General features: G+C 41.2%; 1 protein-coding gene across 5 annotated transcripts in view; it reads left to right on the forward strand.

Moving 5' to 3' along the window:
• The window catches only part of LOC134338343 (probable E3 ubiquitin-protein ligase HECTD4), a 291,135-nt gene extending 263,457 nt beyond the window's left edge, over positions 1 to 27,678 (forward strand). For all 5 annotated transcript variants that reach the window (XM_063034109.1, XM_063034111.1, XM_063034113.1 and 2 more), the window contains exons 69-76: positions 86 to 205; positions 1,577 to 1,732; positions 2,926 to 3,029; positions 4,277 to 4,498; positions 14,450 to 14,616; positions 16,360 to 16,555; positions 18,989 to 19,211; positions 20,468 to 27,678. In XM_063034109.1, coding sequence (XP_062890179.1) covers positions 86 to 205; positions 1,577 to 1,732; positions 2,926 to 3,029; positions 4,277 to 4,498; positions 14,450 to 14,616; positions 16,360 to 16,555; positions 18,989 to 19,211; positions 20,468 to 20,604 — 1,325 coding nt within the window. In that variant the 3' untranslated portion in view covers positions 20,605 to 27,678. The remainder of the gene's footprint in view (positions 1 to 85; positions 206 to 1,576; positions 1,733 to 2,925; positions 3,030 to 4,276; positions 4,499 to 14,449; positions 14,617 to 16,359; positions 16,556 to 18,988; positions 19,212 to 20,467) is intronic.
• Positions 27,679 to 27,725: the final 47 nt, after the last annotated feature.

Here is a 27,725-nt window from a genome sequence, read left to right on the forward strand (position 1 = left end):
TTTCACTGTTTAGTAGATCTGAGCAAATTGTAAATATGCTTGTAACTAATGTAATGAAGCTATCCTTCACGTGTTGTTTGTTTAGGCCTGGTCTTTTACGATACTAAAGTAGCTGTGATGAACAGGGTTTTAAATGCAACAGTACAACGAACCGCAGACCATGCTGCACCCGAAATAACACTGGATCCACTGGAAATAGTGGGAGGTAAGAGAGCAATGGGTTCATGTTGAGAAAGCAAGAACTTTTAAGTAATCTTATCAACAAAATGAAACATCAGCATATACTGGGATGTTATCAAAATTTACTATGTTTGCTCCACAGAAGGCATCCGTTTGGTCCGTTATGGTGATAAGCTACTCAGTGGTGGGAATAAACACCCTTTGGCTTCTTGCTCTTTAGTTAGTTTCAGATCCAATTTGCCACTTTCCCTTGGATCACTTTCACAAGCCTACCATGTGGTTTCTTGTCTATTCTTTGTGAAATCCACCACCTTCATTTACCCATATTTCATTAAGTTAGTTAAACACGGTCTCATTTAGACCAGTCAGCCCCAACATCCCAGATTATTCCATACTCTTCCAAATGAAAATTTATATTTTCCTTTAGAATAGATTCCAATATCCTGCCCATTGATTAAGATTAGAACTTAATCTCACAGATCTGCAATTACATGGTGATCCCTTTGTCTGATTTTAACTAACGGAACAATATCAGACATCTGTTATGTAGAGTTAATCCCACTCTCCACCTTGTTTTTCTAAATATATCTCCAGCAACTTTAAATCCTCAATTCAGATGTTTTCTGCTCTGTACTTGTAGCTTGGTATTCCTTATTTTATCTGTTTTCTCATAATATTTTATTGTCAATAGTTTTTTTTTGGTTCTGAATAGTTTAGGCAATTGACAGACACTACAAATCAATGCTAATATTTGCATTATTTTAACCACCATTTTTTTTCTTATAACATTGTTTTCTGGCCATTTATTTCTTCCTTAGTTTAGTCTGGCTTTTTTCCTATGTTTTGATTATATCCAGTCTTGGATTATTTATAAACAAGAGAACATCTGCAGATGTTGGAAATCCATTTATTTATAGATCTCTTTCCCATAAGTAGTTTATTTAGACTTTATTTACACTTCAGTTTGAAGTTAACTATATTAAGTTATTTTCAATTTTTTAAGACAGTCATTTTAAATTGCACTTGGATAAGAATGACATTTAAGAAAATAACTAATTTTTGCAAACATACATTAATCTTTTGTACCCACTGTACTCCTGGAGACTCCTCTATTTTGTAAGATTGATAAAATCATTAGTTCGTGTTTCAACTAAAATATGATATTTGTTTCAACCTGTTTCGGGTTTTTGTTTGGATTATAAAAGTAGACTTCATGTGTATTAAGCAGCTTTGAGGAATGCATCAAAGTGTGAGTGAACCAAAATTAGAAATGAGCTGACATAATTGCAATTACTAAGGGATTTGTACTGCGTGGTAGCTTTTGTCTTTATGAGTATTGCCATTAGAGGCAGACCATTTAAAATCGCTTTTCACTGTTGTCTTTGAATCATTGTAGGTGAAATTCGTTCATCAGAGAACACTTACTTCTGTCAGGCAGCTCGACAACTGGCATTAGTTCCTTCCTCCCAACTCTGTGTCAAGCTGGCAAGTGGTGGGGACCCAACCTATGCCTTTAATATTCGCTTCACTGGTGAAGAAGTACATGGAACAAGTAAGATAGTAGAATTGAGTGCGATCCCTTATCAGCAAAATATGGGTTATGATACCTTTCAGTAGAAAGTTGTTTCAAAATCAAAGTTGAGTGTTATTGTTTACATGGGTGCAATGAAAAGTTCACTTCTGAAAGCATTACAGACATATTACATCTTATTGCTACATCCACAGGAATAAATAAAACATAAATTAGACACATTTTTACAAGAAAGAACACAAAGCAAATCAGAGTTCAATTCTGATGCCATCTGCAAGAAGTTTGTATGTCCTTGCCATGAGCACATACGTTACCTCCAGGTGCTCTAATTTCCTCCCATGTTCCAAAGATGTACTGATTAAAAGGTTAATTGGTCATCATAAATTGTCCTGTGATTAGGCTAGGGTTAAGTAGGTGGGTTTCTTGGTCGTGCGGCTTGTTGACTTGGAAGGAACTGTTCTGTGACGTATCTCTTTTTTAAAAATAAATGTGAACTCTTAACCTCCACTGTTGGGAGAAACAGATATAACCTCTCCAGTCTTACCACATCACTGAAATTCTCCTTCCCAGGCAACAAACTGGCCAATCTCCTCTGTACGCACACCACCAATCACTTCTGTAGTGGAGTGATTATAACTGCACGCAGTACTCCAGCTGAGATCTGACCAATGTTACAGAAAGTTGGAGCATAAGCACCCTGCTGACTTATTCAGTGCCTTGACAAGTGAAAGTCAGTATACCCTATGCCTTCTAACCTTGTTGTCCATTAATGTTGCTACCTTCAGGGATCTTTGGACTTGTATATCAAGTTCCCTCTGTTCCTCAGTACTCTCCAGGATCTTGCCATTCTTGCTCAGCTGTATTCATAGCTTTATTAGCATTCCAAAAATGCATCACCCCACATTTATCAAGATTAAACTTCATCTGCCATGTCTCAGCCTGTGTCACCAAATGGCATTAATAGAACTTGTGACATTTGAATAATTTTGGCTTCCATCCTATCTCAGGCAATTCTTCTGTTCTCATTATGCCTCAGCCTTTCCTCAACTTAAAACTCCTTTTCACACTTCTCCAATTCTGATGAAAGATCATCGACCTGAAACCTTGACTGTTTCTCTGTACTTGGTGGTTTTCCTTACCTCCTCATGTTTCCTTAGTGTCCATAAGTCAGATTACTCTTCCAAAGCCTAATTGTGCATGTATTTGGATTCTAGGTGGATCATTCCGTCACTTTCTGTGGCAAGTATGTAAAGAGTTACAGAGTTCAGCACTTTCACTTCTTGTGCCTTGTCCAAGTTCCGCCGCCAACAGAAATAAGGTAATTGCTCCAGTTCAGTGTTTGAGAGGTTGGTGAATGGGGTTCATATGAAACTAAATGATGACAGAATGGGTGAAGTCTTACCCTGTGACCAGAAGTAAAGATTCAGTTTTACAGTGACCACAAAAACTAACACACCTGTTGTAGACACCACACATAATAATAAATAGATGAGCAATTATTATCCAGAACATGAGAAAGTGAGTCCATTGGTTGTTGAAAGTGATGGGGTGACTGAAATTACCCCCTTTGGTTCAAGAGCCTGATGGTTTTGGCATAATAACTGTTCTTGAACCAGTCGGTGTGAGTATCGAACCTCCTGTACCGCCTTCCTGATGGCAGCAGCAAGAAGAGAACATGCCCTGGGTGGTTGGGGCCCCTGATGAGGGATGCTGCTTTCCTGCAACAACGTGTCATGTAGATGTGCTCAATGGTGGGGAAAGCTTTACCCATGACGGACTGGGCCGTATCCATTAACTTTTGTAGGATTTTCTGTTCAAGGGCATTGGTATTTCCATACCAAGCTATGATGCAGCCAATCAATGTACTGTCCACTGCACATCCATAGAAATGTGCCAGTTTTAGTTAACATACCAAATGTTCAAGTCAAGTCACTTTTTATTGTCATTTCAATCATAACTGCTGGTACAGAACATAGTAAAAATGAGACAACGTTTTCCAGGACCATGGTGCTACATGAAATAATACAAAAACTACACTGAACTACGTAAGAAAAAACACAAAAACAACACTAGGCTACAGACCTATCCAGGACTGTGAAGTGCACAAAACAGTGCAGGCACTACAATAAATAATATACAAGACAGTAGGCACAGTAGAGGGTATAGTAGGTTGGTGTCAAGCCAGGCTCTGGGTATTGAGGAGTCTGATGGCTTAGGGGAAGAAACTGTTACATAGTCTGACATTTATTGTCAAGAATTTCTGTAGGGCACTCAAGCAGCCTTCCTTACCAAACTTCACTGTCTGAAACTAATACTTTGAACATCATAGATCAATTACTGACAATCATAGTTCAATGTCAAAGCTCTCTGCTCTATGAGACCAAATGCAATTCAAAACAGTAAAGTGGGTGATTTATGTACAGAAATATTAAACTATAATTGACATCAGTTTACATTGGCAATGTGGAATAATCCTTTACAGATCTCTATTGAATTAAAAAAAACTGTTGTGTTGACATTATCTAGTGAATTTTATTTGTTAATTTTTATCTGTACATTCCTTAGGGCAAGCATATTCTGACCCCTGGCCCAATAACTTATACAGAAGAACAGCTACTTCATTTCTTTGGGCAGCTACTTGGAATTGCTATCCGAGCAGATGTCCCACTCCCTCTTGATCTTCTCCCAACATTTTGGAAAACTCTGGTTGGTGAGCCACTGGACCCTGAGTGGGATCTGCAAGAGGTGGACATTTTGACATACAACTACATCAAGAAATTTGAGACCGTAAGTAATATTAGATCAAATCAAGTTTAATTATCATTCAGAGCATACATGGATACAGTTGAATGGGAGTGTTCCTCTGGGCCCCAGGAGCATACATATATTCAAAATAGCGAGAGAGTAAAGAACACGCACAAGCACACACACACATACGACTATACTAAACTCGTGTCAGTCCCTGAGCGACATACAGATTGATGGTACATCTCCTGACAATCCAGCCTGTCCTTGTGCCTGTTGAACTCTGGAGGCAGCACTGACGGGAGGAGCCAGTTCCCAGCCAAACACAGACTTCACACTACACCGCCTATGGCATCATCTCACCTGGATTGCAGCAGCAGGCAAGCCTGCTTGAGGCCTTGTCCTCGCTGCAACAGAGGCCACGCTGCTGCCTTGTCGCCCGTCTCCCCACCAAACAAGAGAAACAGACCTGTGGAATCTCACAATATCAATGTCCAGCACAGCCTTGCGTCCATGACAAGCGTGGTTACACTGCACACTGTGCACCCAGGTTAACTCCTCTGAACATTCTTTGACCCATCTGCCAGCTTCTCCAATACTCCAGCTGCCGGCTTAAACAACAAACAGCTCACTGATGCGATGGACCCACTGTACTCGTTGTTCTTGGCATGCAGTATAGTCTTATGATCATAAAAATACACATTTTAAAAAGAAAACTGCACCTTTCGTTGGTCCGAGAGGCCACTGTGTTCAAGCACGCCGCCATCTTACCGGAAGATCTTAATATTTAAGTCTGAATTCTTTTACCCTTCCATGTTGTCTCCTTTTTCTGAATGTTCATTCTGCTTGGGAGGGCTTGTCTTCTGTTAAGTTAACATAGGGGTGGAGAGGGGTGTTGATTATTTCGGGTAAGAGTTTCCACCCACCCACTTTGTAACTCCAAAACACAAAACTAATTGAAAGAAAGACAGGGGAATCTGAAGACAAAGGTGTAAACTTCATTTTTACTTTAGTGAGTCACGCACTTATGACAATCTCAGGTTCTGGGGCCTCCTCCACAATGGTTGTAGGAGTTAACTCTGAAACTGCAGGAAGTGGTTCTGACAGCTCTGGGCACCTTTCTTCTCGAACAATTGACTCTGCTCTCCTCAGCTGATCCTTGATGTATTGTCTCCAGGTAACATCAGATGCAATCTCCACTGTGCAGGAGAGTGGGTCCTGTTCTGTCCCTACCTTTCCAAGTCTCCACTTTTGATCACCTCTGCCGTCACTTGCCAGAACTGCTTGTCCAGAAGTGAAACATTGAACCTCCTTGTTTGAGGAGCCCTCAGTTTGTCTCAGTTGTTTGTCCTACATCTCCTAAGTTGTTAAGATCCAAGTGTGAATGCAAGGGATGACCCAGTAACAGCATAGCTGGTGAGTTGTTGGTTGTGGAGTTTGCTGCATTGGGATATGCAAGGAGGAAGTTGGCAAGCTTCTGATTCACTGGTGGTTTAGTATGTTCTACTGACATTCCATCAAGCCATTTGTACTGGTGATACAGTCCAGATGTAATATATCTTATTCCATTCATTTTCAGGAATGACTAAAACCGTTCTGGCAGAAAACTATGGTCCATTGTCACTGACTATGTGTTCTGGAACACCAGTCCTTGAGAAGAGGCTTTCAACACAACAGTGTGCAGGGATGTAGTGGAGGCTATTGGGAACACTTCTGGCCACTTTGTAGCTGCATCCACTACCACCAAGAAATTCGTGCCTGTGAGTTGTCCGGCAAAATCCATGTGAATGCTCTGCCAGGGCAATGTAGGCCATTCCCAGGGAGGGAGAGCTACTGCTCTTGGAATTTTCTGGATGTGCTGGCATCCCAAACAGTGCATGGCAAGCTGCTCGATCTGCTGATCCATGCCAGGCTACCAGACAAAGCTTCAAGCCAATGCTTTCATTTTGACCACACCCAAATGACCAGAATATAGCTCCTCCAACACTTTAGCTTTCTGCTTGGCTGGTACAGCACCTCTCAATCCCCACATAAGGCAACCCCCGTCAAGGGAAAGTTCTTCCTGGTGCTGGTAAAAATGGGGAAACTGGAGATTCTGTTGCACATTCCAGCCATTTTGGGTTGCCATTTACACCTGCGACAGAGTGGGGTCTTTTCTGGTTTCCCTTTGGATCATCTTTGCCATAATAGGGAGACTTTCAATTTGCATTAAGGAGAATATGTCAAAAGGAATGTCCTCTTCTGTAAATTTTTCAGATATTTTCTTTTCCAAAGGAAAATGAGACAGTCCATCAACATTTCCATGACTAGTTGTCAACTTGAATTCAGTCTTGTAATTGTGTCCTCCAAGAAACAGCCCATCTCTGCATCTGTGCTGCTGCTGTTATTGAGCATCCTTCTGTGGACTGAAAGTTAACACTAGTGGTTGATGATCAGCGATGAGGGTAAACTCTCTCCCATTCAGGTACTGATTGAAATGTTTTCCCCCCCAAACTGGACTCGAGGCCTCCATCAATCTGTGTGTAATTTTTCTCTGCATTGGTAAGGGAACATGATGTAAAGGCTATGGGGCATTCATTTATGACACTCACAGCATCTGATGTGACTGCACCTACAAGATAAAAGTGTCACAGGCAAGCTTCACTGGATGATGTAGATCCTAATGTGTGAGTACCGTGTTTGATGTCACTATTTCCGTGCCTTTTTGAAAGCCACCTCACACTGCATTGTCCATTGCCATTTCTTCTCGATCTGTAGTAATGAGTTCAAGGGGTGGAGCAGGGTAGTCAGATTTGACAGGAGCCTCTCAGATCCTGAAAGGGTCTGCAGCTGTGACATGTCCTTTTGCCTTGGGGCATCCAGCACTGCTTGAATTTTTTCAGCACACTTGTGTAATTCTTGTGCATCAATAGTGTGACCGCAGTAAGTGATGCTTGGTTTAAAGGATTCACATTTGTTGTACCATTCTTTTAATCTTTTTAACACTCTCTTGAGATTATGAAGATGTTCTTTGTCAACCTCACTGGTAACAATGGTGTCATTGAGGTAACACTTAGTGTCGGGGCCTTGCAGCACCTGTTCCATAACTTTCTGCCAGAGTGCAGGCGCAAATGCTACTCCCAAAATAAGCCTACTGGAGTGATAAAGCCCTTTGTGAGTGTTTATGATGAGGAACCTTTTGGGTTCTTCTTCCATCTCCATCTGTAGGTAGGCCTCAGCGAAGTCCACTTTGCTGAAGTGTTTTCCTCTAGAAAGGATGGCAAAGATATCCTCCATCCTGGGCAGAGTGTATTGATCTACTTTCAGTACTGGGTTGAAGGTGACCTTAAAACCACCACAGATCTTAACAAATCCATTTTTCTAAGCTACTGGGACCACTGGTGTTGCCCATGGACTCCACTCAACCTTGGAAATAATTCATTCAACCTCTATGTGATCTAGTTCGCTGGCTACTTAATCACTGATGGTATAAGGAACCAGATGGGCTTTGCAAAACTTAAGTGTAGCATTTTAATTTAACAATATTTTGCCCTTGATATGTTTTGAGTTTTCCAGTGCCATTCTGGAACTCTGCTGTGGTATTATCCAGTGCCTTTCTTAATTAGACCATAACACATTGGAGCAGAATTAGGCCATCTGTCCCATCGAGTTTGCTCCACCATTCAGTCATGGCCGATCCTTTTTTTCTATCTCCCCCGCAACCCCAGTTCCCAGCCTTCTCCCCATAACCGTTGATGCCAGGTCCAATCAAGAACTTATCAATCTCTGCCTTAAATACACTCAACAACCTGACCTTCACAGCTGAATGTGGCAACAAATTCACCACCCTTTGGCTAAAGAAATTTCTCCGCATCTCTGTTTTGAATGGACACCCATCTATCCTGAGGCTGTGCCCTCTTGTCCCAGACTCTCCCACCATTGGAAACAGCCTTTCCACATCTACTCTGTCTAGGCCTTTCAACATTTGAAAGGTTTCAATGAGATTCCCCCTTCATCCTTCTGAATTCCAGCAAGTACAGACCCAGAGCCATCAAATGTTCCTCGTATGATCACCCTTTCATTCCTGGAATCATCCTTGTGAAACTCCTCTGGACCTTCTCCAATGGCAGCCCATCTTTTCTAAGATGAGGGGCCCAAAATTGTTTACAGTATTCAAGGTGAGGCCTCACCTGTGCCTTAAAAAGCCTCAGCATCACATCCTTGCTCTTGTATTCTCAACATCTTGAAATTAATCCTAACGTGGCATTTGCCTTCCTCACCACCAACTCAACCTGCAAGTTAATCTTCAGGGTGTTCTGCACAAGGACTCCCAAGTCCCTCTGCATCTCAGATTCCTGGATTTTCTCCCCGTTTAGAAAATAGTCTGCTCATTTATTTCTTCTACCAAAGTGCATGACTATGTATTTTCCAACATTGTATTTCATTTGCCATTTTCCTGTGCATCCTCCTAATCTGTCTCAGTCCTTCTGCATCCTACTTGTTTCCTCAACGCTACCTGCCCCTCCACCAATCTTCGTATTATATGCAAACTTGGCAACAAAGCCATCTATTCCATCATCTAAATCATTTATATACAGCATAAAAAGAAGCGGTCCCAACATCGACCCCTGCGGAACACCACTAGTCAATGGCAGCCAACCAGAAAAGGATCCTTTTATTCCCACTTGCTGCCTCCTACCAATCAGCCAATGCTCTTACCATGTTAGTAATTTTCCTGTAAAACCATGGGCTCTTAACTTGGTAAGCAGATTCATGTGTGGCACCTTGTCAAAGGCCTTCTGAAAGTCCAAATATACAGCATCCACTACATCCCCTTTATCTATCCTACTTGTAATCTCCTCCAAGAATTCCAACAGGTTCGTCAGGCAGGATTTTCCCTGAAGGGTACCATGCTGACTTTGTACTATCTTGTCCTGTGTCACCAAGTACTCCATCACCTCATCCTGAACATTTGACTCTAACATCTTCCCAACCACTGAGGTCAGGCTAACTGGTCACACTCAGGTTGGAGGAACAACACCTTATATTCTGTCTGGGTAGCCTCCAACCTGATGGCATGAACATCGACTTCTCTAACTTCCGCTAATATCCCACCTCCCCCTCGTACCCCATCCATTATTTATTTATATACACACATTCTTTCTCTCACTCTCCTTTTTCTCCCTCTGTCCCTCTGACTATACCCCTTGCCCTCCTCTGGGTTCCCCCCCCACTTGTCTTTCTCCCCTGACCTCCTGTCCCATGATCCTCTCATATCCCCTTTGCCAATCACCTGTCCAGCTCTTGGCTCCATCCCTCCCTCTCCTGTCTTCTGCTATCATTTTGGATCTCCCCCTCCCCCTCCCACTTTCAAATTTCTTACTAGCTCTTCTTTCAGTTAGTCCTGACGAAGGGTCTCGGCCTGAAACATCTTCCTAGAGATGCTGCCTGGCCTGCTGCGTTCACCAGCAACTTTGATGTTTGTAACTGGTCTGTAATTTCCTTTCTGCTGCCTTCCTTCTTTCTTAAAGAGTGGAGTGACATTTGCAATTTTCCTGTACTCTGGCACCTTTGGTCCGGATGACTTATGTACCTTTTGGTCTTTCAGCTTTTTGAGCACCTCCTCTCTTGTAACAGTAACTGCACCCACTTCTCTTCCTTCACACAATACAACATCTGGCACACTGCTAGTGTCTTCCACAGTGAAGACTGATGCAAAATACTCATTTAGTTCATCAACCATCTCCTTTATCCCCCATTATTATTTCTCCTGCTTATCTTGCATTTATCAACTTAATTAGTTTTCACTTGACTGTATTGCAGGGGATATGGCATGTATTAGGGTTATGCATGGTGGACCGATCAAGTTGTAGTTGTTTCAGCCAATCCCAGCTCACAATGCTGGCCCTCCTGTTGTTACCACATGAACGTCCAATATGGCTTGTTTCAGCCAATCCCAGCTCACAATGCTAGCCCTCCTGTTGTTACCACGTGAATGCCCAATGTGGCTTGTTGGTGGTTGTATTTTCACTGTTTCAAATATCATTCCCACTGGTGTTATCTTTTCTCCAGTACAAGTTCTTAGTTGGATCTCTACTGGCTTCAGCTTAGTATCTTGAAATGCCATTCAAACCCATTTTGTAGAATAACTGAAACAGCCGAACCAGTGTCCAATTCCATTTTAATTAATTTGCCATTCACTTCTAGTGTAAGCCATGTTGCTTGTCTTGTTGTTAATTTTCACATTGTAAATCTCAAAGCCACTCAATCCTGAGACACTCTCATCATTATCAGATTTTTTCATCAATAACATGCAAATTAGTGTTCTTTTTTGAAACTACAACTTGACTTTTTAACTTTTTCTCTTCCTGAAGAAAGTCCATTTATTTTTGTCTGCCCAACATGCTGTTTGTATGTGTCCTACTTTGTTGCATTTTCTGCAAGTTTTACCTTGAAACCTGCATTGATCTGGTGTATGTTTCCCCCCGCCCCGCTACAACAGTAACACGATTTGCTCGGCCAGGCATGTTTTTATTTAGATATTGCAGTTTTGTTCACACTCACTTGCATTCCTGGTTGCAATTCAACTGCATCTCTGACTGCTGTGTCCATTGATATAGCGATTTCAACTGTTCTTTTAAATGTGAGTTGTGCTTCGGTTATGAGACATTTTTGAATGCTTTTTTGTAAGATTCCATGATTCTTGCATGATCTCTCAATGCGTCTTTAAGCCCATCACTGAATTCTCAACGCTTTGACAATTTCTTCAGTTCAGCCACATAAGCTAAAATAGACTCCCCTTCCTTTTGATTCTGCTTATGAAACCTAAAGCATTCTGCAATCAACAATGTCCTGCATTACTTTCACAATATCAGCAAAGCTCATTTTGGTTGGTTGGAACAGTTAAACTTCCAAACAAACTGCATGTTTTTCCATATATTAAATTCAGCAAAACTGACACTGGTTTTTCATTGAGACCCGACATAGGTTGGGAGACCGTTTCACTGAGCACCTACGCTCCATCCGCCAGAAGAAGTGGGATCTCCCAATGGCCACCCATTATAATTCCACTTCCCATTCCCATTCCAGTATGTCAATCCATGGCCACCTCTACTGTCACAATGAGGACACACTCAGGTTGGAGAGACAACACTTTATATTCTGTCTGGGTAGCCTGCAACCTGATGGCATGAACATCGATTTCTCGAACTTGCGGTAATGGCACATCTGCCCCCATCCCCTGAAACCCCCTTATACTGTGCCTCTGTGGAAACCCGGCTCGTTAGCCCCTCACTAACAGCCACTGGATTCCTCAGCGATGAACCCACCTTTCTCTAGCTCCATCCGTCTAGGATGTATACAACTTTGGTCCCGCCGAATCCATGATTTACTGTCCCCAGCAAGAAATAACAGATCATACACTGCATACAATTAAAAATAAGTACATTTAAGAATAAATGAAAGAAAAAACAAAAAGGCCCATCACTTTTAAACAGTCAAATGCGCAGTTAAGTTGGAGCTCATATTGAATTTGTCTGTCAATTGCATGCTGGACCCTCGGTCTGAGTGAGAGCACACACCACCTTCCGAATGTTGCTCCAAATCCATCTCGAACAAACGGGTCTCCCACAGGAGTATTGCATCTTCCTTGTTGAAGCTGCTCATCTGCACAAAGCACATTGTACAACAGGGGCGGCATCCGCAGCCATTTTCCCCCGTCTTCTTCTAGCTCCCGCCAACAAAGAACTTCAACCCAACATTCTCTAGAACCTTCTCCCAGTTCCACTATCCTGACTGGCTGACAGCACATTCCTAAGTTTAATAACAAACCTGTTATCTTGGCTGAAACTCAAAACAAGTTGAAAGCAGAACAGGCTGCTCGTACAGAACTGTTAAAATGAAATACCTACAGCATAGCAGTAAAAGTCTTGACCAGGGCGTCACATCCTTTTCCCTCTCTCACCTTATCTCCTTGCCTGCCCTTCGCCTCCCTCTGGTGCTCCTCCGCCATTTTCTTTCTTCCATGGCCTTCTGTCCTCTCCTATCAGACTCCCCCTTCTCCAGCCCTGTATCTCTTTCACCAATCAAATTCCCAGCTCTTAACTTCATCCCTCCCCCTCCAGGTTTCACCTATCACCTTGTGTTTCTCTCTCCCCTCACCACCTTTTAAGTCTACTCAAATTTTTCTGTCCAAACCTGCCGAAGGGTCTCAGACCAAAACGTGGACTGTACTTTTTTCCATAATTGCTGCCTGGCTTGCTGAGTTCCTCCAGCATTTTGTGTGTGTTGACTGGCTTTTCATTGGCTATTTCATTTGCTTCAAAATACTGCTCAATTCATTCAGGGTAGATGATCCAGTTATCTGTCGTGCCATTGAGCACATATATCTTTCCGATGCAGCTAGCCATTTCTGCTTTCTTAAGTTTATTATTATCACCCAGTACTCACTGTTTATTTCATTGTGAATTTCATTTGCTTTCTACCTTACTTTTAACTCAAACATTTTTCTCACCTTGCAAAGAAAATAAAATTGCTTCACTTTGTTTTTACTTCAATATGTCTCTTGCCTTGCAAAGAAAATAAACATGCTGCACTACAGCAGATAAGTAGTCATCTTGGGTTTATTTTACAACTTACTCATCACCACTGTTATGTTTTGTAACTCCAAAACATAAAACTAATTGAAAGAAAAACAAGGGACCCCATGGGTAAACATGTCTACTTCATTTTTACTTTAGTGAAGCACACATTTATGACGTGGTGGCATGATAACGAATGTCATTCGCATCTTTTTTATAAAACACTGGTGTGCCTCAAGGCTGTGTGCTGAGCCCTCTTCTGTACCCCCTTTTCACCTATGACTGCGTTCCTGTACATGGTTCTAACTCCATAATCAAGTTCGCAGACAACACCACAGTGGTTGGCCTGATCAGAGGGGATGACGAGACGGCATACAGGGATGAGGACCAGCACCTGGCCGCGTGGTGTGCTGACAGCAACTTGGCCCTTAACACCCAGAAGACCAAGGAGATCATTTTAGACTACAGGCATGCTAGGGCCACACTCACATCCCCATCTACATCAACGGAGCTGTAGTGGAGCATGAATAAGCTTCAAATTCCCTGGTGTCCACATTTCCGAGGATCTCACCTGATCCCTGAACTCTTCCATCCTGATCAAAAAGGCGCAACAGCGCCTTTATTTCCTGCGGAGCATCAAGAAAACTCACCTCTGTCCCAGGATACTCATGGGATTTACTGCTGTACCATTGAGAGCATACTCACCAACTGCATCTCAGTGTGGTATGGCAATTGTCCCGTATCGGACTGCAAAGCACTCCAGTGTGTGGTGAAAACTGTCCAGCGGATTATCAGCACCCAATTGCCCACCATTGAAAACATCTGCCATAAATGCTGCCTGGGCAGGGCGAAAAGCATTATCAAGGATGCATCTCACCCTAACCATGGACTTTTTACTCTCCTCCCATCCGGTAGGCGCTACAGGAGCTTCTGCTCCCACACCAGCAGGCACAGGAAGAGCTTCTTCCCTGAGGCTGTGACCCTGCTGAACCTCACATCACAGCGCTAAGCAGTATTGCACCCATATTGTACTGTCTCAGTACTTTTATATTTGTGTGCTGTAGCACTTACTTTTTATTCGCAGTTATTTTGTAAATAACACTATTCTTTGCATTTCTGGTCAGATACTAACTTCATTTCATTGGCTTTGTATCAGTACTCGGCACAATGACAAAGTTTAATCTAATGAATTATGTAAACAACAAAAATGCTTAATCAAACAATATACTTATTACTCAAATATTACTGAAATATTTAAATACATACCTCTTGTGTATTCAAAGATCAGGTTTTTAGAGTTCAGGTTATCTTCCCTACTTTCCTTACCTGTATGGATCATGTGGTGTAAGATTGATGCATGTTTGCAGGAGATGTGGGATAATTCCTTTAGTGGTGTGATAATGACATGCTATTTGCATGTTTCTTATAATTCCAGGTTAATGATGAGACAGAACTTGAGGCATTGTGTGCTGAAGTAACATCACACCACTTGACTACAGAGAGTCCCGACTCTCCCAACAAGCCAAGCTGTAAGTTCAGCTACATTACCATGACAGGCGAGGAAGTGGAACTGTGTCCTGGAGGCAGTGATATCACCGTTGTGTGAGTAAATGTTAAGATCTAATTAAAAGCCTAATTTAAACTCCTAATCCTGGTGTTTTGAATTCTGTCTTTTCGCTGGACACAAATTGCAATATTTTTCTCACAGTAGATTAATCATTTATCAGGAATCTTCAAGCAGTTTGTATCTTGATAGTTTGCCACCTTGTTATTGTCTAGGTGAACATAAGAGAAATTTATAAGGCATAGTAAGAATTAACTAAGCACACAATATAATCCATCATGGCTGAATTTAGTGTCATAAGAAGCAAATGTTTCACATTCGCTGAAAACAATTTTGGAAGAGTGGAAATGGTTCCTACCATCACCCTCTTTCGCTTAGAAGTTCATTTTGGATGTTGTCAAATAACTTTATTTCTAGTAGTAGCAGTAACGTTTACATCATATTCCATATAGTGAAACATTTTAGGGAACCTATATCAGCTTGCAGAGTTGGTGGCAGTCTCGTTGAGAACTTTTGAGATTTCAGGTCCCCTTTCAGAAATTCAGCTTGGCAGTCGCTTCCAACTGAGTCATTCAGCATTTACCATTTGGCTTCTTATAGAAAACTGCTTGAAATGGCGTTGCAGAAAGGCACACACGTTTTGCTGTTGCTTTAGTATTCTTCACTCCAGATCCTGAAAATAATATGTAGTCATTGCCACATTGTTGTGTTACATTTTGTGGGAGGTTGTGGAAGGCACAACTGGAACCTCCTCTTTGTTCATCCTTGCCTGAAGACCACTATTGTATTGAATCAACTTCTTAAAATGCTTTTGGAAAATATTTTTTTTAAACCTGCAGATACTGTAAATCCACAATTTAATTTTTTGTTAGGACTAAATTGATGATGGAGTTAAATGCCCAGTAATGTTTGTAATTCAGTTAGATATGAACCTGATCAAGTGTCTTCTTTAAGAGCATGAGGAGGCTGTCAGGAAGTCAGGGACAGAGTTCAAAACATAGCAAAGGTTCTCTGAACCATCCTCTACCTAGTATCATCATCAGAGGAGGGCAAAACTCAAATCAGAGAGTGGAAAAAAATGAGACATGCAGGTTTGGGGAAAGGATACACTGGAGGTGGTTACAGTGTTCATGAAGAAGAAAATGATAAATTAACTGAGGGCCTATGAGAAAAAGTGTCTGCTTTAAAATCACTTTCCATTGATACTGGAACTGAAGTGAAATACCACAATATTGCTGTTGCTGGATGATATGGGTGCAGGATTTGAATCTACAGGTGGACTGTTGGGCGCAATGATGGGTAGACTCAAGCATCTGTCTCGTGGGAGCCAAACAAAAGTTTTATCCTACATGATGCTTTTTGCACTTTTTGTTTTCTTTGTACTTTATTGGGTTATTAAACTGAGGTGAAATTTTTAAAAAAAAGAGCATGAGGAGACGATAAGCAGAGGAGGAAAAGATTTGGTTTAAGGATGGTGGAGAACTGGTACAATCAGAAAGGAAACAAAAAGTACTGAAAACCTGAAATAAAAACAGTGGTGGAAATATTCAGCAGATTAAGCTGTGTCTGTGAGAAGAGACATGGGTGTAATTTTTTGGGTCAACAATGCTGCCTGACCTGCAGAATTATTTCTTATGTTCTTTGTTTTTATCTTGGATACTACAAATTCTTTCTGATCAGCATTTCTCTTAACTCATACTATTGTTCTTTCTATTAAATGCTGAGTGTTGATCCATTGGCATATCATCTGTTCCTCACCAATTTTTATTTAATTTGAACAGCTGGGAAAATAAAGATGCCTATGCTGCTGCGATTCGAAATCTGAGAATGCAGGAAATTGAAAACACTCACTGCATGACTGCAGTGCGGGCTGGGCTGGGCTCCATCATTCCCTTACAGCTGCTGACATTGCCAACACCCCTAGAGATGGAGCTGAGGACATGTGGTCTGCCCTACATCAACCTGGAGTTTCTGAAGGTACTCACCGTGTAAACATTTGTCAGTTAGTTCTCAGGTCAGGAAAGCAATCTCTCCTCAACACACAGCAAAGTTTGGGCATCTCAGTTTCCATAACATTTGTACTTGGAATTTGGAGTCGTGCAGTGTTACATTGTTTCGAATCTTTTGAATATAACTCCAGTCTGCCTGTGAGGGATGCAACTTGAGAAATTGTCAACCCTGAGTGTACTGGTGGGCAGGGAGCTTTCCTCAGCAATAACCTTGAAAAGTTCTATCCATTTATAGCTTTTTAAATCATATTGTTATCTCACTTGACTCTAATTTTGCTGTTAATATTGAGTTTCAGTTACCAGGTGACTGATAAATCAGTATTTAAGCGCACATTTCCTCTAGTTTACTCTTCTGGCACTGCACAGTCTTCATTAGCCATTAGCTTTAGCCGATGGTCACATTTTGATCCCGTCAGTCCTGATAATGCACGATATAGGGAGTTGAGAGGAAAAGCACCTCTGATTGAGCTATAAGTGGAATAAGTTCACAGAATCATGGAAGGAGGGCTGCCTTCTGAGTTTGTGCCCCACCGTGCTGTTGAGCAGTAACTCTTCAGACGGGTGAGTCACAGGATCAATTAGCAATGTGTACAACAGTGTCTCAATCCCAAAAAATAACTTTTAAAAATCCATCTGGCCCCTTCCAAGTCTTTAAAACGGTTACCTTTTCTATGCCGTGATTGCAGATACCTGTGCATTCCAAATTCTAACCAAGCCCTGCAAAGCTAAGTCTCACGTTTACAAAACAAATTGTGATGTTCACCATTCAGTGCCCTGCTTTGTGCAGAGATGAGCAGTGCTATTCATTGGCACTAATTTTACTTTCTCAGCCTATTAATCAAATTGGAGAACATGCCAGTTACTGACTTCTAGACTCCTAATTGATGAATGTTTTGAGTGAAGCCTGTCACTTGCTAGCTTGAAGACCACTGTTTTCTGAAGCTTTACATGTATTTATCTCTGCTCCTAACTACTTTTTAAAATTGGAACTTAATGTTGATAGCAAAACCTGATACCTTTTTCAAAATCAGTCGCTGCACTAATCAACCGATCTCAGTTAACAGATGCTTGAATCTGAGCTCTGATATTTCCTTTTGGGGTTTAATTCTAAGTTGGTTAAGTGCCAAGCTATTGCTGATATTAAGAAAAATTGAAAATATCTTTACATTCATTAAAGATTAGCTTCATTTGTCATATATACATCGATATATTGGAATATACAGTAAAATGTGTCATTTGTGTCAAAAATCAACACAGTCCAAATGTGTGCTGGAGGCAGCCTGTGACCCCAGGCTGCAGTACCAACATAGCATGTCCATAACTTACTAATATGTGGGAAGAAACCAGAGCACCTGGAGGAAACCCTCATGGTCACAGAACAAACAAACTATCTACAGGTGGCGGTGGGAATTGAACCTCGATTGCTGGCACTGTCATACCATTGTTAATTGCTCGCTACCACGCTGCCATTGTTAGATAGTCAAATAAAATGAAATGTTTAGAATTTAAAACACATTGTACATGGGGGAGAAAGTGTCTCGCAGATGTTAATATTCAGCATTGTTTAATGTCATTTCCAGTACAGAGGTGCAAAGAACAAAATAATTGTTACTCCAGCTCTGATACAGCACAAAAAATATAAAACAAGATAAGAACACAATAACAATATAAAAAATGCAATGAATATAAATACGTAAGATAGCTTATATACATTGTATGTCCTTAAAGTGGTGTTAGGTAGGCGGTATCTGTACATAAGGTGACTGACAGGAAATGATGAAGTAGTGGTGGTTGGGAGTGTGAAGGGATGCAAGCTTACTACTTGGGGAAAGTAACTGGTTTTCAGTCTGGTGGCCTGCCACCCTGATGGAAGTGGGACAAACAGTCCATGAGCAGGGTGGGTGGAATGATGCATTTAATAGTTTTGACTACTTACTGTGGAGCCTTCCTCTCTGTTGCAGAACTGTTTCCATACCATGCAGTGAAATAGCATGTCAGGATGCTTTCAACCGTACATCTGTAGAATGATATACGTATAGATCCAGCTCTCTGCAGACTCCTCAGAAAGTAGAGGTGTTAGTGAGTGTTCCTGATTGTGTGAGAGATGTGCACTCCCAGGACTTTGAAACTGGTGGCTTATAGTGCTGTGTTGCCATTGTAAAGAGGAGTGGGAGTGTGCGAGTTCTCCTGAAGTCGAAAACCGTCTCCTTTGACTTGGTGACATTGAGGAGGAGGTTATTTGCCTGGCACCAGGCTTAGGCAGTCTCATCGTTATTGATGATGAATCTACTTTCTCCATGGATCCAGTTTTTAGAGTCACCACAAATTACTTGTCCTGTTTAAGAGACTGGGTGATGATTTTTCTTTGTTGATAATGAATGCATCCTCTCCCACTTGTCAGGCTCACACCATGTACCAAGTGGGTCTGATGGAGACTGACCAGCATATTGAGTTCTTCTGGACAGCACTGGAAATGTTCACACAAGAGGAACTCTGCAAGTTCATCAAGTTCGCTTGTAATCAAGAACGAATACCTTTCACTTGTCCATGCAAAGATGGAGGTCCAGATACTGCCCATGTTCCACCATATCCTATGAAGATTGCCCCTCCTGATGGAGCTGCAGGTAACCTGAAGGTTTTGATATGTCATTCTGATGGAAACTTCATTAATTTTGCACTGTAGTCATAAATTGTAACCCTTCAGTTTTTAGACAGGGATGGACAGACAGAGTATAAGATGTAAGACAAATTGAAACAGGGTTAATTAAGTATTAAACAGGACTTGTGTTCTACAAGTGCAATAACCTAATAGGGTTACAATGCCATGGGAATGACAGAGGTAGAACTAAAAATGAGCAAGAATGAATTCTAAATATTCGTACTTGCTGGTGTTTGGGAAGAAAATAGGGAAGAAAAAGATTGAGGAGGCATGGGAGCAGTGATTAAAGGAGAATATTCCAGTATTGTAGAGAGAGGATGTCCTGGAATAAAATCGTAAGATTTTTGGGGCAGAATGAGGCCATTCAGCCTACTGAGTCTGTTCTATCATTCAATCATGGCTGTTTTTTTTCCATTCAGCCCCATTCTCCCACCTTTTCTTATAATCTTTAAACCCCTTACCAACCAAGAACCTATCAATTTGTGCTTTAAATATACCCAATGACTTGGCCTCCACAGTCCTCTGACAATGAATTTTACGAACAACCATGCACACATTGCCAAGTCTCTTGTACTAAGGAAATTAAGGACTGACGTTAAGTTCAGACGATAAAAGTGGTGCATACATTCTGATGAATGATAAAACCAGCAAGGGAAAGTACTTGTGTTCGAGTGATCTCCCTGTCCCCGCCTCCTTTCTCCCCACACTTACGCCTCCGCCTTCTTCCACCCCCTCCCCTATTGGAGGATGGTGTGGGAGAGAGGTTTATTCAACACGGTTTGTAGATTGGACTCTAATTCACATTATCATGTGTTCTGTTATCTGGTTGCTCCTGTTGGTTATATTAGGCCATTTTTGAATAGGGGTGGCCTGCAGATAATGAACACAGCAGAACTCAAACATGCCTTTTGATTTTGTGTTTTATATTCTGTGTTTTTGCTCAATTTTGTTGCCGTTTGATCAATATTTTTGTGCGTGAGGGAGGGACAGGTTGATGTTTTTTCATTGAATGGGTTCCATGGTTTTCCTTTGTTTCATGGCTGTGGGGAAGGCAAATCTCAGGGTTGTACACTGCATACATACTTTATTAATAAATGTACTTTGAATCCTTTGAATATATTGTGCAGGAGTAAAATACCATGTGATCAGAAAGTTTGGTTTGCAGTTACACACATTTTTTAACTTGACTGTTTTATTCCTTCTTTTCGCATTGACGCACAGGTTCACCAGATTCCCGACACATCAGGGTGGAAACTTGTATGTTCATGATCAAACTTCCTCAGTATTCCTCGCTCGATATAATGCTGGAAAAACTCCGTTATGCCATCCACTACCGTGAAGACCCTCTCAGCGGCTGAGCAGGTTGCACCCAGAGTTTCCACATCCTTTCACAACACATGGTGATGCCCGAGAACCTCCTTAACCCTGCTTTTAAGAAAGAAATAAAGGAATTGGGGTGGAAGTACAGATGGAGTCTGAGCCATAGTCCGGAGCAGTTCATCCTGAACATGCCTCGAGCAAAATGCTTCCACTCTGGTGCAAACTTTCTTTTTGTAAATTTCCATTTCTATTGATGGACTAAAAATGGTGTGTTGCTGTCTTGTTAAGCAGCTATTCCAAGAGTGTATGGTGCTTTCACCACAACAGCAGAGTATGTTACTGTAACTTTAAAACACAAACACTTGTGTTCAAACAGAATATTAGTTGATTGTAGAATTACTGTTTTATATTTGTAATCTTAACTTTGGAGCAGAATTTTACCTGCTGTCACAACTGAGGGAAAAGTTACCGCTTTTGCTTGTGAAAATTACACAGAGGACGCCAACATTCAGGATCAAGTTTGGCTTCTAAAATGTCAAATGTATCACATGCAACAGAACTGAAATGCTCCAAAGTTAATATGTTGTGATTGGTGTACAGGAAAGCTTACCTCTACCTACCCGCTAAGAAACTTTTAGTTGTAGGTGGATATGTATGAATCATGTGACCTTGGCTGCCTCCCCTTTTCTCCTTTCCCCTCCCCACCATCCAAAACAAAAGTGTGTGTACTTTTGGTATATTGGATCAGCACATGCCAGACTTCTTCATCGAGTCTCTCAACTGTCCTTGCCTCATTTTGATGGATTCTGTCACACTGACTGCACCCTTGGCTACAAATACTTTCATGCTCTGTTCCCTGTTTTCAGTGGTTTTAAGGTGTTTTGAAATAAGAGGAAGAGCCTTGGATTAGAGCTGGACAGGGGAATTTATTAGTTATTTATTTTCTACTTATGAACAACCTGGAATGGATCAATTCAGTGGAACCTGGTGATGAGATTTGAAGTGCGTAGTATTGTGGCAGTTGACCAGAAATTTTATTTTGTATCAAGGGATTAGTTGCTGAAACAGTTGGTGGTTTTAACTCACCATTTTTGTTTAAACCTGTGTTAGACTTTCAAATTACATCCCCTGCTGGCTAAATAGCTACTCTCTGGGACACTGTTGCATTAACAAATGACTAAGATATGCGTGAGTGTGGTCTAGAATTACTTGCTTTTTTTTCCCCCCATTGTCTGCCTTCAGCACAGTTAAAGCTGGCTTCTGTCACAGCAGATTGAAGAATGGATTGTAAGCCCTAAATCAAGTCCAATTGCCTTGTTTGAATTTTTATTAAATACACACTCCAAAGCAACAACATGAACTCCAATTAATGAAAAATGAAATAATCCTGCTGTGGCTTTGATTTGAAATTTGCTTTGAAAATAGCCTGAGTTACATGCACTTCACCACACAGCCGCGTACACTGGAATTTTTGTCCTAATTCCATATGACGTGGTAAGCTTCTCAAGTCTAACTTGGTGGCCATTTTGAAATAATATTTTGTACTGTTTAATAATTATGCATGGAAGTTTCAGGACTCATTGAACAGTAGCTTGGTTAACTGTATCCTTAGTGCCATCTGTTTTAGGGCACATTGACAACTGTGCTGCTTGAGGAGATGTTGAACTGGTGTCATGGATTTGATATTATTGCTCATCATTCCCAGTGCTTTTGTCCTAGCCAGTCAATTTAATTGTGTTTAGGATTTGGAAGAGGGGAGTTAAGTAGAAGTGGAAAGCACATCGTCTGGAGTGAAAATAGCTAGCAGTCTCTGTGCAGATTACCTTTTTTGAGATATTAAAATTGAAAGAAACCAGCATTGCATTTCGTAATCTGGTTGGGTGAATTTACTGCTATCTGACGTAGAGTGAACAGCATTAATACATTTCCATGGAGAATCTCATAAAAGTCATAAATTTAGTTCTGGATTAGAATTCTTTGAATTTCTGAATGTTTTTTGATATTTGAAATGATGACCTGTAAAGAGGAAAGGTGTTATCATTCAATTTGGCAGTGTATTGTATGTGCAGCAGTGCATGTGTGATGTTTTGTAATTACACTTCAATTGTATATATTAAAAATATTTAAGTTCTTTCTGCCCCAAATTTTATGGGTTTAAATTCTCAGATGCTTGAAACGGTGTTTTAATTCTGCGGTCATATAGTTCATAGATTATTGCTGGGTAAACTTGTGAATTGATCCAGTAGCCAAGAAGCCCTTGGGATGAATAGTTAAATGAGGGTTAGAAGGTAGAACATTAACCTCTTGCAGCTTTTTGTCCTTGTGGGTTCCTAGTATGTTTATGAAAGGGGGTGGGAGCCATGTGTCATGTAGAATGTGTGGAACCTCAAATCAAGATCTACCCTGGCTAATAATCCCACTATTCCTTGTAATGGTCACTCATTCTATATTAAAAAATTGAGCTGTGAAAATGGGGTTGACAAAGTAAAAGGTTTTGTTCTGATGTAATACTCATCAACATGTTATATTTATCAAGATTGCTTATAAAACTTGAACTAAAACTACCTTTAAAGTTATTCTGGGTTTAATTGGGAGCACTTTTATGGAATTAGAGCTGAAGTCACAAAAGCTTGGGCAGTTTGTGGAAAGCCGTTTGTTACTGGCTATCAAGGACATGGCAAGAGAGAAGGAATAGTCTCAAGGGCCATGAATGTGTAAATGTTGCTGGATTTAATCCAGCTCTTTGTTGTCCAGGATGTTTGTTTGAAAGCTCATGGTAGGAGGCTTGAGGAATACACACACAGCTGGATACACAGTACAGTATAGTGTAATGTAATCTATTATAGGGTGTAGAGTACATCATCATTTGCTGTGCAATGGTCAGATGGCCTGTAAGTATATGAGTGAAGGCTCTGTTTAATAACTGAGTGAGTGAATGAAGGTTTTGTGTAATTATAGTTGTTTGGCAGACAGAGCGCAGAGATCCACTGCAAGTGTTGGTGCTCAGTTTATTTTTCAGTTTTCACAAATTATACACATAGTACGCATGCAAGTTCTGGAATAAGATTCCTGTACTGTGAAATGTTGAGTGTGTCTACTGGACTGGTTGGTGAATATCACCTATGAAACAAGATTCAACTGATTGGGATAAATAGAATGGACAGGAACAAACTTTTGTTTACCGATACCTTTTATTGTACGAGTTGCACCCCTGTAATTAACCCTTCACTTTTAAAATAAAAAAAATACAATGACATGAATGCATTTGATAGGTTAGTCTTAATCCAGTTCTTAAATTAGAAATTGTTTTCTGTAGTTTCATGAAGTTCAAACAACAACATGGCCAGCTGTTTCTTTAGACAGGTGTGCATTATATTGTTGCTTGAACAATCACTTACCCTCGTCCTTAGTTTACACTGATACCTGTGTGGATCTGGCTCTTTGTTCCTACCCTGTTAGAGTGATGTGCTGGTTGTGGTGATGTTAATCTGCTGCTACAACTGCTCCATTTTACTGAGAGCATCCAGAAGTTTAATTTTTAAAGACATATCAACATACAGGTGTTAATGTGCTCTGTACAGTCATTGATGTATATTTATTGCAATTATTTATGAATGCATCTTAAAATCATCTGTAATGTTGATCTTGTCTGCAGTGGTACTTAAAGCAGTGATGTATGAATGGGAATTACATTCATATTAAAAATCTGAAACATATTTTGTTCTGTAGTTGTCATTGCGAGGAACAACTACCTTTATATAGTAATAGAGGAAGCATTAAGTAATGCATCAGTGCGCTTAAGGGATTGGTGTAAATATCTGAAATGAGACATGGGGCTGTGTACAGGTAGTTGGAGAATCAGGCCAAAAGGAAGTCATAACAGGTCAGAAAGACAACAGGACTCAAGACTTCAAAGTTTGGAATGTATTTGATGATTTCTTGAAAAGTGAGATTGAATGATAAAAGGAGTTTTCATGCTCACGGCAGCACTGGGATGGCACTTATGCATGGTCCATCTTGGTATTTATAATTAGTGAAAATTTGGTCTTGCATATTTTAAAGTAAGCTAATCACAATTTCATGAAAGCAACCCTCATTTATTATACTGTAAATCAGTACAGTTAGTTATCTAAACAGATTCTGTAGATGCTGGAAATCCAGAACACACACACAAAATGCAGGGAGAACAACAAAGTAAACAGTTGATGTTTCGGGCCAAGACACACCTTCAGGACTGGAAAAGAAGGGGGAAGGAGGAGGGTCATCAGTGGGAGGTGATAGGCAGGTGAGAAGGGCAAGAGACCAGAGTTGTGAAGAGGAGGAGGAAAAAAAATATCAGGAGAAGTTAATGTTCAAGCCATCAGACTGAATACAGGGTGGTGCTGCTTCACCCTGAGAGTGGTTTCATCACAGCACAACAGGAAGCCATGGACTGGCACGTCGGCATGGGAATAGAAAATAAAATGGTTGGCCACTGGGAAATTCCACTTCTGGCAGATGGAACAGAAGTGCGTGCTTGACAAAGCAGTCCCCTAGTTTACAATGGGGCTCACCAATGTGAAGGAGGTGACCCCAACAGATTCGTAAGTGAACTGTTGCCTCACCCAGAAGGACTCGTTGGGGTCCTGAATGGGCAAGTGTAGCACTTTGGTCACTTGCAGGGGTAAGTGCTGGAAGGGGGAAAATGAGCAATTCCTCTGTGTGTGGGGTGGGGGGAGGAGAGAGCAGGTAAAGATGTATTTAGTGGTAGGGGCCCACTGGAGATGGTGGAAGTTGCGGAGGATTGTGTCGAATGCAGAGGCTCATGGGATGGTAGGCGAAGACAGGATGAAATCTATCCCTGGTAAGGTGCTGGGAAGATGTGACTGCATCCTGCAAGTGGCCAAAGTATGACACCTGCCCATTCACCACCTCCCTCACCTCCATTCAGGGCCCCAAACATAACTTCCAGCTGAGGCAACGTGTCACCTGTAAGTCTGTTGGGATCATCTATTGTATCCAGTGCTCCCAACACAGCCTCCTCTACATTGATGAGATTCATCGTAAATTGGGGGACCACTTCATCGAGCACCTCTGCCCCATCCACCAAAAATGGAATTTCTCTGTGGCCAAGTATTTGAATCCCTGTTCCTGTTCAGACATGGCCTCATCTTGTGCCACAATGAGGCCACTCTCAGGAGGAGGGCCAACTTGTATTCTGACTGGATAGGCTCCAGCCTTCTGGTTAAAAAATCCCTCCCCTTTCCCTCTTCTTCTATTCCCCATTCTGGCTTCCTCCCACTTCTCATCAATCTATCTCTTTCCCCCCAGTCCACCCCCCTCTCCCATTAGATTCCTTCCTCTCTAGTCCCTACCCCCCTGGCTTCACATATCACTACCTAGCCTCCTTCCCCTCCCCCACCTTTTTATTCTGGCATCTTCCCCCTTCCCAGTCCTGAAGAGGAGTTTCACCCTGAAATGTTGACTATTTCTTCATTTCCAAAAATGCTGTCTGACACGCTGAGTTCCTCCAACATTGTGTTAGTTGTCTAATTTTAAAAAGCATAAGGTTTCACAGTTAAAAGTGCTGCTGATATAATGGAATGAGACAATTTTTTTTTATTTAAAAGGACTGTTTGTCATTTAGCTCAGTCCACACAATGTGCAGTGTAATTGTGTACTGTTTTGCTAATTCAGGGAACATGAAGGTATGTGGTTCAGATTTTAAAGCAACAATGGTGGTCATGAGGGGAGAGAGGAAGGTAAATGTTAATGGTAAAGATCAAAGTGCTGGTGCAATAAATTAGACAAAAAATGCCATGAGGTAAATTCAGGACAGCCATCAAAATAAAATGACTGCAAGGCATTTCACCAACCAGGATCATTACCGTATCATTTCTCCACCCCCCACTTGGGAATCACAGGTATACATAATAACTGTTTATTACCACCACCACCACCATCAAACAATATTCAGAGTTTAAAAACCTTAAAATCAAAGAATTGCACTTCAATTAGTATAAATTTAAACAATGATTTACATGATGGAATAGATGGCTTTTGCTGTCAAGTTTGCAGGTGATACGAAGATTGGTGGAGGAGCAGGTAGTGTTGTGGAAACAAGGCCGCTGCAGAAGGTCTTAGACGATTAGAACGGACAAGAAAGTGGCAAATGAAATTAATGCACTTTGGTATAAGCAATAAATGTGCAAACTATTTTCTAAATGGGAAGAAAATCCAAAACTCTGAGATGAAAAGAGACTTGGGATCCTTATGGAGAACACCCTAAAGGTTAACTTGCAGGCTGAGCCAGTGGTGAGGAAGGCAAATGCAATGTTAGCATTCATTTCAAGAGGTCTAGAATATAAGAGCAGGGACGTGATGCTGAGGCTTTATAAGGCCTCACCTTGAGTATCATGAATAGTTTTGGGCTCCTTATCCAAATAAAGATGTGCTGGCATTGGAGAAGGAGCGGGTTCAGAGGTGCTTCAGAAGGATGATTCCAGGAATGAAAAGAGTTATCATACAAGGAACAATTCATGGCTTTGGGCCTGTACTCGCTGGAATTTATAAGGGAGTGGGATTTCATGGAAACCTTGCTGATGTTAAAAGGCCTATACAATAGATGTGGAAAGGAAGTTTCCCGTGGTGGGGTAGTCTAGGACAAGAGGGCACAGCTTCAGGAAAGATGGATGTCCATTTAAAACAGATGCAGAGAAATTTTTTTAGCCAGAGGGTGGTGAGTTTGTGGAGGCCAGGTCATTGGATGTATTTAAGGCAGAGCTTGACATGTTCTTGATTGGACAGGGCTTGATAGATTACGGGGAGAAGGCGGTGAGTGGGGCTGAGGGGGGAGAAAAAGGATCAACCATGATTGAGTGGCAGAGCGGACTTGATGGGCCCAGTGGCCTAATTCTGTTCCTATGTCTTATGGAATTAATTCTGATTGATCGGTTTGGGGTATGTAGTACCCCAAGCTAGTAAGCCCCTCCTCATAACACCATCAGTTATTCCACTCTTTAAGAATGAAAACTATAGGTAAGAAATAGGGGGGGGGGGGGAGAACATTTTTGTATCACATATTGCAAACTAATAATGTATAATTACAATATAGATGTAAAACCAGTGGTTGTTTCATGAGTGGCTGACACAGAGGAAATGATAGTGAAATACATCCTTT

This window comes from Mobula hypostoma, chromosome 27 (genome assembly GCF_963921235.1).
Source record: "Mobula hypostoma chromosome 27, sMobHyp1.1, whole genome shotgun sequence".
NCBI lineage: Eukaryota > Metazoa > Chordata > Chondrichthyes > Myliobatiformes > Myliobatidae > Mobula > Mobula hypostoma.